This window comes from Saccostrea echinata, unplaced genomic scaffold (assembly GCF_033153115.1).
Source record: "Saccostrea echinata isolate AGI-Se365-2 ecotype Australia unplaced genomic scaffold, CSIRO_AGI_Sech_v1 ptg000054l, whole genome shotgun sequence".
Classification (NCBI taxonomy): domain Eukaryota; kingdom Metazoa; phylum Mollusca; class Bivalvia; order Ostreida; family Ostreidae; genus Saccostrea; species Saccostrea echinata.
Genome location: NW_026889803.1, coordinates 33234407 through 33250593, shown reverse-complemented (window position 1 = coordinate 33250593; position 16187 = coordinate 33234407). Strand labels below are relative to the sequence as shown.

At 34.1% G+C, this 16187-nt stretch overlaps 2 protein-coding genes across 2 annotated transcripts in view; one reads left to right on the top strand and one right to left on the bottom strand.

Annotated features, from left to right (window-relative positions):
• Window positions 1-3465: 3465 nt before the first annotated feature.
• On the bottom strand, window positions 3466-7289 carry LOC133205563 (uncharacterized). Its single transcript, XM_061341400.1, has 2 exons — window positions 7010-7289; window positions 3466-4171 (listed from the first exon to the last, which is right to left on the bottom strand). The coding sequence occupies exons 1-2, from the start codon at window positions 7090-7092 to the stop codon at window positions 3574-3576; spliced, it is 681 nt and encodes a 226-aa protein (XP_061197384.1). The 5' UTR covers window positions 7093-7289; the 3' UTR covers window positions 3466-3573.
• Window positions 7290-7550: 261 nt separating this feature from the next.
• Window positions 7551-16187, top strand: part of LOC133205466 (uncharacterized) — a 47111-nt gene continuing 38474 nt past the window's right edge. Inside the window, exons 1-2 of the mRNA XM_061341287.1 lie at window positions 7551-7728; window positions 9631-9742. Coding sequence (XP_061197271.1) covers window positions 7614-7728; window positions 9631-9742 — 227 coding nt within the window. The 5' untranslated portion in view covers window positions 7551-7613. The remainder of the gene's footprint in view (window positions 7729-9630; window positions 9743-16187) is intronic.

Here is a 16187-nt window from a genome sequence, read left to right as displayed (position 1 = left end):
TGATGACTTACAGATCATGTTTGAGTTTTTATATTGGCCCATTTTAATGAAAGTTATGGCCTTAGACTTTGAAAATTTTAAATAATTCACTGTTTTTCTCATCCTCACAACGTAAGGGGTCGTGAGTCAACACAATGTCTTGACTCCGAGACCCTGACGTTGTGTGGATACTGTTTTCTAGATTTTTCTTTTCCTATGTGTGTAGAAAATGAGCTGATTTTTCATATGTCCTTTGTTATTGATGACTTACAGATCAAGTTCGAGTTTCATTGACCTCATTGACCCATTTTTAGCTCACCTCAATGAAGCTGGGGGAGCTTATGTAATACCCTTGGTGTCAGCCTCGGTGTCCCAGGTTAAAGTTTTTGGAGCAGATTTCTTTTCAAGTACTTCTATGTCCTTATTTAAAGAGGCTTGGGGGTTGTGGCCATTTTTAGACTATATTGATCTCCTTTAGAAGAAGAGCTCCATATGAAGATATAGAAAATGATCAAATTTTAAAACTAAAATTTTTGAAATTTTTCTTTGCCAAATGATAGTTGACAGCTTAAGATATCATATCTAAAAAATTAAGTTAAATCTGGTGGTTAATTTGTTGACCCCCAGCCTCCTTAATCAGATATGCATGGAGGATGCTTCTAGTATGTTTCATTGTACCAGTCAAGGTTTCAGATGCTGCAATTCCTGCTGAAGAATGACCAGGTTAATGTTTTTTTAGCAGGTTAAAGTTCTTGGAGCAGGTTAAAGTTTTTGGAGCAGGTCTCATTTCCAAGTATTACTATAAGCCCTATATTGACCAAACTTGCATGGATGATACATCTGAAGATGCACACTACTGGACTTGCTTCAGATGCTGGATCTAACCTACATTTTCTGGATGAGTGACCAGGTTTAAGTTTTTGGAGCAGGTTTCATTTCCAAGTAACTATAAGCCCTACCTTGATCAAACCTGCATGGATGATACATCTGAGGATGCACACTACTGGACTTGCTTCGGATGCTGGATCTGACCTACATTTTTCAGATGAGTGACCTGAGGTTAAAGTTTTTGGAGAAGGTCTCATTTCCAAGTAACTTTAAGCCATATGTTGACCAAACTTACATGGATGATACATCTAAAGATAGACACTTCCAGGCTTGCTTCGAATGCTGTATCTGACCTACATTTTCTAGATGAGTGACCAGGTTAAAGTAAACTATAGGGCTATCTGAACCAAACTAACATGGATGATGCATCATGGGATGAACACTCTCCATCTTGCTTCAGATGCTGGATATGACTTAAATTTTCTGGGTGAGTGACTAGTTTAAAGTTTTTAGGTAAGTCAATTCCCAAGTAACTGCATGCCCAATCGGACCATAATTGCATAAATATTTCATCTAGGGATGCACACTACTAGATTATTAGTTTGGGACTTTGCCTTACTGAAAGACAACATTCGATGAGGTGAGCTCTGTAATCAATGATTACCTATGTTTATAAAAGTTATGGCCCAGACTTTCAAATTTTCTAATACATGTAATTCACATTGAGATAAAATGTTTACATCAGAATATATTGGAAGCGAACTTTGAAATCTAGATTATTAGTTATTACTTCCCTTTGAGTGAGACCAGAGGGGACTATAAGTTTTCTCCTCTTTTGTCCATCTGTCTGTCTGTCCATTCATCAGTCTGTCCCTCTATCTGTCCCACTTGGTTTTCCACACCTTTTTTTCCAAACGCTTGCAAATATTGAACTGATTTTTGGAATGTGATTTACCTTGATGAGTTACAGATCAAGTTTGCATTTTGTTAATGTTTTTGGAGCAGGTCAATGACCAAGAAACTGTATGGTCTACCCTGGGATAGAGAGGGGTAACAATAATTACTGTATTCTCTGGCTAATCAGTAACAGCAGATAATGACTAACCTGTAAGATTATAGTGATGATGATTCACATTATCAAGATTCAATAATCATTATCCAAGATATTCACTCTTGGAAACATAGGTACTGGTAATCAGAAATTATAGAGCTCACCTCAACAAATGTTGTCTTTAAGTAAGGCAAAGTCCCACACTAAACCAATAATTTAGTAAACTCAACTAATAATCTAGTAACATTCCTATATGCAACATTTATGCAATTTTGGTCTGATAGAGCTTGCAATTACTTGGGAAAGGACTTATCTAAAAACTTTAAACTAGTCACTCATCCTGAAAATGTAAGTCAAATTCAGCATCTGAAGCATTTTTTAGAGTGTTCATCCCTTGATGCACCATCCATGCAAGTTTGGCTTAGATAGGACTTATAGCTTCTTGTTAATGGACCTGCTCTTAAAAACTTAACCTCTGGTCACTCATCTAGAAAATGTAGGTCAAATGCAGCATCTGAAGCAACTCTGGTAGTGTACATCCCTTGATGCATTATCCATGCAAGTTTGGTTCACATAGACCATACAGTTTCTTGGTCATGGACCTGCTCCAAAAACTTTAACCTAATTACTCATCTGGAAAATGTAGGTCAAATCCCACATCCAAAGCAACACTGGTAGTGTGCATCAATAAATGTATATTCAGTGCAAAGTTGGTTAGAATAGGGTTTATAGTCACTTTAGTAAGAAACTGCTCCAAAAACTTCTTTGTTCATCTGGAATATGTAAGTCAAATTCAGCATCTGAAGCAAGTCCAGTAGTGTGCATCCTTAGATGTATCTCCAAACAAGCTTGGTCCAGGTAGGACAAATAGTTACTTTAGAATGAACCTGCTACAAAAACTTTAACCTGGTCACTCATCCAGATAAAGATGTTCAGTTCCAGCATCCGAAGCAAGCCTGATATTCACTCTTTAATGTATCATCCATTAAAGTTTAGTCAATGTAGGGTTTATACATGTAGTTACTTTTGAATGAACCTGCTTCCAAAACTTTAACCTGGTTACTCATCCGTAAAATGTAGTCAAATCCAGCATCTGAAGCAAGCCTAGTAGTGCACTGTGCATCCTTAGATGTATCTTCCATGCAAGTTTAGTCAATATAGGGCTGTTAGTTGGTAGGAAATGAAATCTGCTCCTAAAACTTTAACCTGCTCCAAAAATTTAACCTGGTCAATTTTTAGCTGAAATTGTGGCATTTGAAACCTTTACTGGTACAATGATACATACTAGGAAGCATCTTCCATGCATCTCTGATAAATATAAGGCATAGAAGTACTTGAAAAAAAATCTGCTCCAAAAACTTTTACCTGGGACGCTGACGCCAAGGGTATTACATTAGATCCTCCCAACTTTGTTGAGATGAGCTAAAAATGATAGAATTTTCAGCTACAGAAAAACTGAAAAATCATTTTCCCCAAATAAAAAAGAGCATAACATTAACTTATTCCTATGGTAATGAAGTCTGTTCAGAAACTGTTTCAAGTTGACATGTAAATATTATTCTCTCACTGTTTACTATATTTAATATCAGTAACATGTAGTAATGCTGTAAATATAGAGTAAATTTTATTGCACTGTAATAGTATATGGCATAATTTACCATTATGAATTTGTGGTTACATCATATGACAAACACAATTTAAGAAAACTATCAATTTTATTTATCAGAAACAGTCCATGGCCGTTCAGTTTGTCTTTGTTTATCCAATGATTTTAGAGCTCTTTTTGGAGGCAATAAGTTGTCAGTAATTCCAGACCTTTTTTTCCTTTTGGCATTTGCCATATAATTGTCATCATCTTCCAGCTCAGGTTCAATTTTTTGCACAGTAACAGAGTGGTGATGAAAATCAAACACTGACTTTTCCTCCGTCATTGCTGGTGGTTTTGAAATCAGTTCTGAACTCAAGTCATGAGAATATCTACAATTTTTCCCATACGGACACTTTCCTTTCTTGTATTTAAAGCAGACTTGCCCAGCTTTTCCTTTTGGAATATTCCTCTCGACCATTTTGACATGTTTTTCAAGAACAGTATTTTTAGCTTGCTCTGCCTGTTCGTAAGGATTTGTGAACACAGAAAGTAATTCCTTCTCATTGTCTGCATCAAACACTGGTTGAGGGAGACTGCCTAGCATTGGATTAGGAAGACGGTTTTTATCATCAGTTTTTACATCCTCTTTGTCATCTTCATCTGAACTACTTGCACCAGCATCAAAAAAGTTCTGATTTGCTTTGTCTTCCGTTTCTTTCTGTGCCCTGAGAAAATGGAGTGAATAAAATTAAATTATGTGAGTACTATCCTGACATTTTCCTAGATATGTACAGTCAAACCTAGTTATCTCAAAATCTACAAGACCAAGATTAAACTTAAAATTGAGATATCCAAGGATCCAAGATACATGTAACAAGGATAAAAAACATAAAGGTTTTGGGGCTGCAAACTCACTTCAACATATTCCTGGTTTTCTAGATATTGGTGTTCGAAATAATGAAGTCCACCTTTATTTACATATTAACCAGTGACAGTTGCCTGTGTAAGCACCATTAACTATATACATCCAACTCTGGTTGTCAAAAGCAATTAAATGCAATGGTTTACATGTTAAAAGTAGTTAAACAAGATAGTAACAGAAGAAGACAAAGACTTCTACTGAACACATAATATTATAAACATAAGGAAATGAATTAGATTACAAAATTGAATGCAGCACTCTATTGAGTGAATGCTCTTACTGATTAAAAAAACTGTAGAAGCACAAATTTTCATGGGGATAAAATTTCAATGAATTATCATTTAAAACAGTTTTGTAGTCATTAAATTTTGTTGTTTTGAAAGCAACTCTATCCATTGACAATAAAAAATCATGTGGGATTTAGTTTCGTTGATAACTGTTAACAACTGTTACAATATTTAATCCTAAATGAATATTTCTGCTTTTATAGTATATCAATCGTACATTAACTAGGGATGCGATTTTTCATTACGTGATATGAATCGTGATACGGAGAGTAAAATACCGGTATTTGGTACATATAACTAAAAATTCCAGAAATTATTCATTTATTTGTTCAAACCATTGAATGACAATTACAGAAAGTGTAAAAAATGTTCAAAACAGTTAAACAACAGCATCCAAACATGCTTTATATTAAATAAATAAAGATTTATAAAGTAAAGTTAATGTTTTTATAGCATATTTTTAAGAAATATTATGGAAATTCATTTGAAATATTAGTAAAAATTGTGTGTAAAAATATCACAATTTATCCTGATATTTGTGGGAAAAAATCGTGATATATCACAATACAAAATTGTTGCCGATACCCATCCCTAACACTAACATTTTCAAATAGATTTTCAAAATAATTCAGTCTCAATATTTACTGCTCATCTTATCTGGAGATGTCACAATTTGAAACCATGATCAATGCTCAGTGCAGTATGTTTCAAAGTTAATTTTTCTGTTTCATCAGATTTGTACATGAAGTATTGTGCTTACTACAGCAGCAGAGGTGGGTTCACAACAAAGATTGATTGCAAGACCAGTCCCTCAGAGTATAAAACACATCAACTTCCGTTAAATGTTTAATATTTTATAAAACAGTTCTTGGAAATTTTTAAATGTCCTTCATATGTCTAAAACATCATTGAATAATCATTTCACTGCACAAATTAAATTGGTTTTACACTCCAGTTTGCTGTAAAATATGCTCAGATCTCAGGTGCAGTAAGGGGGGATGCAAATCTAGTGAAACAATTGTGTAAAATATATTCTTAACATTATCATGATAGAGGAAGTAAGATGGTGTTTGAGTTGTGCTGACATGATATATCGGGCAGAAGTTGGAAATTAAATGTCTTATTAATTGCAGTTGTTCTTGAAGAACCTTTGTGACATAGCAAGTGCAAGTGTTGCTAAATAATATTAATAGTGAAAATCTGAAAAGGATTTAAATACTGAATCTCCAAATGGTATAGGCTGTAATTCCATCAAAAATCTGTCCAAAAAAATGTGAACCTGATCTTTAACTTCTCAAGACTCACTTTAAAAAAAAATGATCAGCTCAATATATGCAAGAATCTACAGTGAATTTCCAGAAAATGTAGGTCAGACACAGCATCTAAAGCAAGTCTGATTGAGTGCAACCCTAAACAACCATGCAAGTTTGGGCTAGGTAAAGTTAACAGTCACTGGGGAATAAACCAATAAACCTGCTTTATATTCACTCATCCAAAAAGAAAAATAAATTATTAGTTTGATGCAGCATCCAAAGTATGTCTAGTAAATCTCGTTACAACATTCATACAAGTTTGGTAAAGATATGACTTTAAGTTACTTTATAATGGAGCTGTTTCAAAAACTTCTGATTTTTCAATGCAAATTTTTTTGTGAAACCTTTTCAGAATTCCATTGCTACCAGGATTTCATGCGATAATGGCGAATCCAAATATGAATTAATACTAACGTCGTTGATTTAAATCTGCAAGAACTTAAACAAGACTAAAAATAATTGCATCTTCTCTACAATGCCTTTTGTTACAAAATTGCAAAAGGCCTATTTAGACTCAGTTATGGAAATGCAACTTAGATACGACATCATGTGGTGTCGCAGTATGACTATCTCATGAGCTTTGAAGTTCGAAGAGGCAGCCGGATCAAAATTTAAAGTATAAACTTTGTTATGTAAAAGTTTTTTTAGTATACAACTGTGTTCAGCCCAGTGGGACCGTAAAGCATATTAGTATAGTATATCTACTGTATATATAGTATGTGATAATAAAAATGCGCTTATCCCAATGGTTGCAGTCGCACCTTCAAACATGACAGTGACATTATCACATACAGGTTATGTTTCAGTACTAAGATGAACTAGAACTGAGACTAAATACTATTCCTACACTGACTAGCCATGATAATGATAAAACAGTTTCATGAAAACCGCTTTTCGTCTTCATTTGTTGAGTTGTTCATATTTTAAGAATGACAATGTTGACAATTTATAATTATTTCTGTTATGTGCCACCTCAAATGCAGGTATGCATTGTATATGGCAGTAATATAGAAGTTTATCTAAATATGAATTAATACTAACGTCGTTGATATTGTGACATTATCATCTGAATCCGTATAAGACGAATCTTCATCACTACCATAATTAGGTACAAGAGACGCCATATTTGTTTACCTCAGCTTCGAAGTAAATCGTATACTTGATAGGATTCGTCGATAATACCGGCTTGTGCATCGTCATCGGAAAGTACGGTGAAATAATAGTTATATACATGAAAATAATAGATGACACGCTTTTGTGGTAAAATTCATGCTTTATATGAAGGAGTAATCGATATTTCATTGAATAAAACATCTTCCCAGCATCTTTTTACTTCGGATCATTCTCCGATCAGCTGACGGAAGTCGCCGTGGAATTGAGAACCGAAGGGTCTTTTTAAAAATATTGCAAAATCCCTAAATATACACAAATAGTTTCGGTGAACATATTTCATCTTCTCTGAATATTAAAATTCAGATGTTAGACTTGAAGAAGTAAACAAACAAATATTAGCGTAGTTGTGTTATATCTGCGTACATTATTTTGTATCAAAGTGCGTATAAAGTCGCTTCCTGTTCTCGGAAATGAAGTATAACATCCAGTCGGACCTAATAAACTGTCTGCTCGACTTGACAGGAGCTGTGTGATGTCTGGCAAAGTTAAGCAGAAATCGTCGGCGACTGCCGCGGACTCGTCGACTCAGTCCACCAACGAGAAGATTCTTAAAGAATGTCATTTCCTCTACACAGACCCGGATAATGGTGAGCAAGTTTTCTTTCATTGAGAGCAGACATCGTTTTAAAAATTACTTATGCAATTCACAAGGGCATGGGCCGGTGAATTTCCGTCATTTCATTCATTTAGCCGACTCGGCACTTTTTCACGTTTTGAGAATTGATATTCGAGATTTTTCTTGAATTTTCTGTCAGTGTGTTTTTTTTAATTTGTGGAGATGAAAAGCATCTCTTTAAACTTGCCAAAGAAAATTGTTGTTAAAGGAGTTTTTATTAAAGACCTGTCCAAATACTGGATTGACCCCGCCGAGCATGTTCTAAATATAATCCTGTCTGATCAATTCAGACTGGTCTATGCAGTTTTCTTTATTTTGACGTGGTCACTCATGGCGAAAAAAGTACTTGTTTGGTGACATCTTGGCAGGATTTCAAGAATAAAAAATCTGGAAAGAACAAGAACAATGAAAAAAAAGAAAGGGGATCGATGAGTTGATGCATCATTGCAGCAGGTTGTGAATGTGTCTGGATGAATGATGACTCATAGTACTGTATGACCTTCAAATAGCTGTCTTCACAAGATATTTTCTTGAAAATTTTCACAGTGATTATAAATGTAATACAGTCATTTATCAATCTGAGTAAAAAAATCAATGGAAAAGTCTCCCTCTTTGTTCACATGCAGTGTCACAGGTGAGTATACAACATTTTGAGTCATGTGGGTGTGAACACAAGTCAACAATTCATGAGGTGGAAAGATGTGATTTGCTGAATTGCCAAATACTTAAAATAAATATGTTTAAAAAAAATTCGATCACTTGGTATTAAAGGATTTCAAAATTATTTAGAAACAGCTTCATTTAATGTGACGGTGAAGCATTCACAAAAGAATATAAAATCATCATAGTATATATTGGAAACAAAGTGTGGGCACACCTAACAACTAGACAGTAACCCCCCACCCCACCCCATCCTAAAAATGTACCCTAGATGTATTGTTTAGTCCTTTTATATTATCAAAGGTTCATGGTGTAATTAGAGTATCAAATGAAGGAAAATGTGTCATAATTTATATTGATATACTTTTCTACATGGCAAAATGGAATTTAAATCTCCCTGAAAGCAGAATGTCCTATATCTTGGACAGTGCTTGTGTGTAAAAGTTCACAATGATCAAGATAATCTGTATATTCATCTCATTCCACAGAAGGATGTAGGATTTGATATTTTGAAAGGCAAGAGACAATCTGAAACAGGAACTGAAGCATTATATACATGTATGCATTCGTGTAAACTAGTGATGCAATCACTTTCCATTCAGCAACAGGATCGATTTAAGGATATTCTCTATGTATGATTTTTTTTTCTTGGGGGGGGGGGGGGGGGGGTCCTAAGAACTGGCTACCAGCCAAATTAACTGATTCAGTTGAAATAAAATGCTGCTTTGAAATTTAAAAAAAAAATCAAAATTTTATTGCTGTAAGGTCCACAGAGATTTGTCATAAACCTCAACCTAAAGCCTGTTGCAATTGATCCCTAACCCATTACTTTTGAAATAAAGGGAAAACACTTTGGGGGGGGGTCTGTTTGTTAAGATGCATAGGGAAAGAGAGTACTATCCTATAATATATATGGATTGATCGATGCTTAAATTGTTGAATTGTAAAATATGACGCAAAATGTATGATCAAAAAAGCAATTAATGCCATATGGACAATTTTAGGAATATAAATGTTATGTGGCAGTGTTGTATTATAAATTGTAATTGAAATTTCTTGATTCTCACACAGTTTGGGATCAATTCCCCACCCCCATACTGCCCTCCACCACCACCTCATTTTAGAATGTGAGGGTTTTTCAAGTAATAAAGTTTATTGATACATTGAGTGCACTTTCCAAAAGTGTGACATTTTTTTCTGTACCATCTTAAAGGCCTTATAAAGATAGCAGAGAGTTTGGACTTGACATTACTTGCACCCAGAAAGAAGATCTCAGTCCTCCTTATTGGCAATCACTCAGCTGGAAAGAGTTCCTTTATCAACTGGTAAGTATATGAAGAAAAAAATCCATTATTATTCTAAACAATGCATGCATAAAATATGTACTGTTTCACATCTTGTATAAGTTTAGCACTCTCATGTAAATACATGTCAATTTTCTTCTCAGCTTTTTGCATGCTTTTATTAATGTGAGTATACCAAATACCCTGGTATATTTTGTTATGTTCACTGGAATCTAAGTGTTACCCCGTTTAGGATATACAATGAATAGATTTACTTGCTACATGTACATATAACATTTAATCTTACAGCACTCCATGAACACAAAACTTGGCACCTTTTCAGATCTTTCTGTTAACACCATAAAATGATCTTTCACAAAACCTCCCACCCAGACCTTTATGGCTAGGATTGTAATGGAAGAGAACTGATGATGAATCAAACACACATGCTAAAGTTTACATGATAATGTAACTTATTTAACTTCCTGGAGATAATATATGCTCCAAGTAGCTTTTGGTACCAAAACAATATCAGTATTATTTATTGTGATTTTGTAAATCTATGAACTCTGTTAGTGGGTGGAAATGAAGCCATCATGAATTAGGATTGTAAAGCACTGATTGATGGCAATTGAGTGACCTTGAACTATTGATAACTTTCAGTGATTTGAATAAATAAATGATATAAATAATCTCAGCTGTCATATAGATTATACAATTGTGCAGTGAATATAAAGTGAAAAATGAATCTTATCTACTGAGCCTTTAACATGCCCCCTCCTAAAAGTGTGTGTGTGTGCTTTGAAATATGCAGAAAAAATTTGCAAGGTAACTGTGATGTCCTGTCAGGGTTAAAGAAATGATTTTCTTTGGGGGGGGGGGGGGGGCACTAGCAGTGATTTTTTTTTTTTACATGAAAAATCACATAAATATATTAAGCTTAATTTAGCAAATAATATTCAGTCATCTATCAACCCTGCTACATAAAAAAAGTTTTATGTATTTTGAATATCAAAGGCAGTTAAGTAAGCTTATTAATAATATTTTGCAATCTGCTTTTAATATAATTTTTGGTTACATAATGTTCTGTTGTATGATGTCTTGTGGAAGGTGTTGCTTCTATTTGCATTTTGTTTTTCCCAATGTCTGGGATTTGGTCTAAGTGGTTCACAAACTACAAAATCAATACTGCTAGTCTGCAAATAACCCACACAGAATAGTCTCCTTGCATCTTTTTACTGCTTAGTGTCTGCTACAAACTTCCATGGCTTGCCAAATCACACTAAAGCACATACAAATAGCTGAATTTGATGCAACAATTAAGTAATAATATGAAATGATAGGTGCTACTTTATAGATTTTAAACCAGGCAAGATGCATCTATCACAGTTGCACAATTTCATTATGTTTGCGAAAAATGGGATTGGCACCCCCAGGAAAACTCACCAGCTCTTAAAAGAGATATGAAAGGTCAGTAGGTAGATAACTTGTTAAAAAAATAGCTAGGCCTCTCCTGTAATGGAATTTGGAAATATATCATAGTCATAAAAATTATTCCAACTTGATCTACAAGGGACTAGTACTAGCTGACAATGAATTTGGGGTGACAAATGGCAGGGTACAAAGTTTTGATAATATTTGTTCACAAGGTAGACTTCCCTCCAATTGAATTCATGGTTAAAAAGCAACTTTTCAAGAAATACATTTGATGTTGCCGATACTGAAGATGTTTACTCAAGAACCAGGAATTGATCTCACTGTCTGCATTTCCTGGTGATTATATAAAGGACTAGGAGATCGAAGGTAGACTGTGCTTCATCAGACATCCTTGTTGGTCACACAGCCATTGGTGGGTTGGTTTAGTGTGTTTTATGTCCCTTCAAGAATTTTTCACTCATGTTGGAATATCACCAGTTGCAGGTGGAATGTTACAAATTTAGACCTGTACTTGGCACTTTTGACCATTGAGCAGTGAGGGATTTTTATCATACCAGCAACTTCTGCAATATAGGATCTCAGTTTATAAGTCTCATTTGAAGGACTGGTCTCCACTCATTACTTTGAGAAAATAGAATGAAAGCTCTAACCACTGTACCATGCGGGTGGCTTTCCTGTTGCAATTAATTCAGCAGTCTTTTTTTATGTATTGTAAACCTAGTACCATATCATAAACAAGTAGTCATCAAAAGATGATATTATAAACTTGTATCATTATCCAAATATGGCTTTGATCTTATAATAAGGGCCCCGCTCTGCAAGCGCACTATAGTGATCAGTCTGTCTGTCTGTCCGTCTGTCTGTCTGAGATCTCTTGTACGGAGCATATCTTTTCTCTCCTTGGTCCAATCTGGTTCATACTTCACCCACACAGTACCTTTGGGTAAAGGGTGTGCAGTGATCTTGAACCCATGTTTCTAGGTCTAAGTTTAAGGTCATAGCGGAATTATATGAAAAATCCTTGTCCAAAGCATATCTTCTCTCCCCTTGGTCCAATGTGGCTCATACTTCACTCACAGAGTGCCACTGGTCAATGGATGTGCAGTGACCTTGAACGAAGTTTCTAGGTCAAGGTCAAAAATAACCTCTCTGTTTAAATTCTTGTCTGGAGCATATTTTCTCTCTCCTGGGCCCAATCTGGCTCATACTTCACCTACAGAGTGCCTTTGGGTAAAGGATATGCAGTGACCTTGAACCATGTTTCTAGGTCTAAGGTTAAGGTCAAAGCAGAATTATATGAAAAATCTTTGTCTGGAGCTATCTTCTCTCCCCTTGGTCCAGTGTGGCTCATACTTCACTCACAGAGTGCCACTGGTCAATGGATGTTCAGTGACCTTGAATGAAGTTTCTAGGTCAAGGGTCAAGGTCAAAAATAGCCTCTCTGTTTAAAATCTTTGTTCGGTGCATAATTTCTTTCCCTTAAGTCCAGTCAGCCTCGAATTTTACCAATTGACTTGGGTACGGAACATTTGTGATTTCCCTCTCATATTTTGATAGAGGATATGCTACAATTTTCATAGAGGATATGCAGCATTCGTGATTTTTGTGCCGTTTTTTGGTAGAGGGTATGGAGCACTCGTGATTTTGGTGGAAGTTTGCGATAAGTAATGTTTCACAAAATTTATCAACATGAAAGGTTTCAAAAAAGAACTATACTGAAAAAAGTAACATATTTTGTAAATTCTCTACATTAACCTTGTCTTTTCAAGATCAAATCAGAGATCTAAAACTTTGACATATAAATGTAAGTACATTTAGTGAGCATTGTGTTGCATTGGCAGAGTTGGCGAAAGAGGTAAAAAATCTGTCGGACACAGTGTCCTACAGATTGTCAAAAAATCACAAAAACTACAGGACATTCTAAAAATTTGCCGGACCAAATGTAAAAAACAACAAAATATGTAAAACTGAATTTTAATTAAGATGCATCAATCAATAACAATGCTTGAATGGACTTTACCATAAATGTCGTAAATGGCACACAAAACATCATATGCGTATCGTCGTCATACCTTAGCCACTGTGTTTCATTAATCCACTGTGCATTAAAATTTTTACACTTTTTGTTAAAAATTCTTTTCTTTTGAGCTATCAGTATCAGCTTTCGGCACCGACTTTCTTTTTACCGACTCTGTCCATTTAATTGGCCACAGCATACCATAGCACATGTTTAATTGCCGCCTCAATATCGGATATAAATGAACGTTAGATAGAAACTAAAATTGAAAGTTCCGGTATCATATTATTTTGATTTCCCAAAATATTTAAATCGACTGAATACTTTTAATATTTTCAATGTGATCATCTAAACAAGTTTTGAAAAATAATGCATTATTTCATTTCTTTAATTATTTTACTATTGATTATTCTGAAAAAATCTACCAGACACGGTGTCCGACGTGGTTCTAAAATCTATCGGACTTAGACGAAATTTACCGGAGATCGCCGGCGGGCCGGTGCCTTTCGCCAACTCTGCATTGGCTGCAATCATATCTTATTACTTAATTACAACCTCTATTGCTATATTGCAATAATATTACAATGTATTGGATGTCTGTTTTCTAACAGAAAGTAAAATCATTGAATGCATTTTGATTTTGAGAAAATTGTTCTTTTTGTATTTGACACATATATAGGGCATTGAAAATAAAGAATAAATACTTTTCCCCTGAAATATAAAGATTTTTTTTTTATAGAAATATCCAAAATTAAAAAAAACCCAGTAGTTTCCAAAATAAATTTCTAAATATTGTCATTAATTATCTTAGTTATTGGCTTGGCTTAGAACAGGAACTTTTCTGCAAGGATGTCTCAGGTTAGCATTATGACCCATTGGCCTCTTAGAAGGAAAACATTCAAAACAAAATTATATCTCTCATTATTATAAGTTCACAAAATTTTTTTTAAGTACTTTATCTATTAAGACTGAGATTTAAATATGGAATTATTCATTTACCAATTGGGTTTAAAAACAACTGAAACTGAGTTTGAGGTTTGACATTCTCTGAAAAAGCTTTACTGGAAAAATTAATTATATATTATGATAGATGAGAGGATCAAGGTCAACACAAAAGGTGTATACATAGCATTAGAATATATATATAGGATCTCCCATGATTTGTAGTTGGATATGATTTTTATCCAACGAGTTGTGTTTTTTATCCCCGAGCCTTGGCGAGGGGATAAAAACACACAACGAGTTGGATAAAAGTCATATCCAACTACAAATCATGTGAGATTCTTTTTATCCCATGTTTAATACTTCACAACCAATGTTTTACACTGTTTTATGTAGGACTCCACTAGGGATGTGCGATTTTATCAGTATACCGGTATATCGCAATTTTTTATTGCGCGATATGTATCGTGATACGGAGACTAAAATACCGGTATTTGGTACATAACTCTAAATTCCGGAAATTATTCATGTATTTGTTCAAAATATTGAATGACAATTACAGGAATTGTAAAAAATGTTGAAAACAGTTATAAACAACAGAATCCAAACATGCTTTATATTAAATAAATAAAAAAATAAAAAGTAAAGTTACGTTTTTATAGCATATTTTAAAGAAATATTACGGAAATTCATTTGAAATTGTAGTAAAAATGGTGTGTAAAAATATCACGATTTATCATGATATTTTTGGGAAAAAATTGTGATATATTACGATACGAAATTTTTGCCAATACCCATCCCTAGACTCCACTAATTTTACTTCATCACGCTAACACAAAAACCATTGTGACGTCACAACTGCACTTAACTGTGGGATATGAAAAAAAAATCCAATGAGTCATATCCACGGGATAAAGGGGTAAACATGGGATAAACTCTGTTTTGTTCCTGTCTAGCATCTGCTCAGACAATGGAGTTGGTTGAAATTTAGACTAATTGCTTGTACCTTTTCATCTTTCCTTCCTTTTTTTTGTGTTGTTATTCTTTTACCTTGAACAGGTCTAAAGGGTTCACACTTATTAAATGTGAGTTGTATAGGCATTATTGTGAAAACATTATTTTGTAAATACAGTGTGTACTGAGAACAGTGTTCATCAATAGTTGAGGACTACAGTACCTTGTTTACATTTTTATTGAATGTTAGGTGAGGAATACTGATAAAGAAGATACAAAACAGCAGCTAATAGTTTACAGATTATATGTTTAAGTGTTTTGAAATTCCTATAGTTGACAAACAAAAATTTTCAATTACAACAGATTTTTAGCTTACCTGAGCTAATGGCTGAGTGAGCTCAAGATTAACTAGTATCTTGAAGATAATTGTCAAAAAGACTTTTTATCAGCTTTTTTGTTATAACTGAGAAACATTTAATTTCTTTGAGCAGAAAGACCATGTGGTAGGCAAAGTTACCACAGACACCCAAAACTTGTACTCCATTTAAGATGATATCATAGGTGTTCCTTAGAAAAAAAAAAGAGAGCATCCTTCATTAAAAGGGCAAGTTGATGGAAGTCAGAAAAAAGCAATGAACCTATCTTAAAAACATTATGTGCAAACTGTGTGTTATGTCTCTACAAAAATTTATTTATTTATTTTGAAATTCGACAAAGCTGGATTGTCAGTATCGTTTTAAGATTGTCTTCACTGCTTCTATTTTAAACATCATGCAGTCTTTGATTAGGCCAAGCATAAAAAAAAAAATCTTTGTTTGCAGTGGCCAACCCATAACTTGTAGATTGGGTGGATAGGTAGGTATGTTTTTTATTTAAATAAAACAATTATTAGATTTCAGGCTTTTGCTTGTAACAAATCAAAGGGATTTTCATAGGATTACTAAACATAAATAAATTCCACTTATTTTAAGTCCCAAATTGATAAAAACAAAAATCAAATATTCTGAAAACTTGAAACTTACAAAAAATAAAATTATTTTTAAAAATATATTGCTGAAAAAAAGTTTTGGTTAGGTTGATAGGAAACTGCAAACAAACAATTTTCTATTTAAGGCCTTGCCTTTCAGTATTAACTTT

What these genes read in the sequence shown, in the direction of transcription:
- LOC133205563 (XM_061341400.1), bottom strand. Translation starts at nt 7,092, where the DNA reads ATGGCGTCTCTTGTACCTAATTATGGTAGTGATGAAGATTCGTCTTAT. An exon ending in AATGTCACAATATCAACGAC is followed by an intron (nt 4,172 to 7,009) that starts GTTAGTATTAAT and finishes CCATTTTCTCAG; the next exon opens with GGCACAGAAAGAAACGGAAG.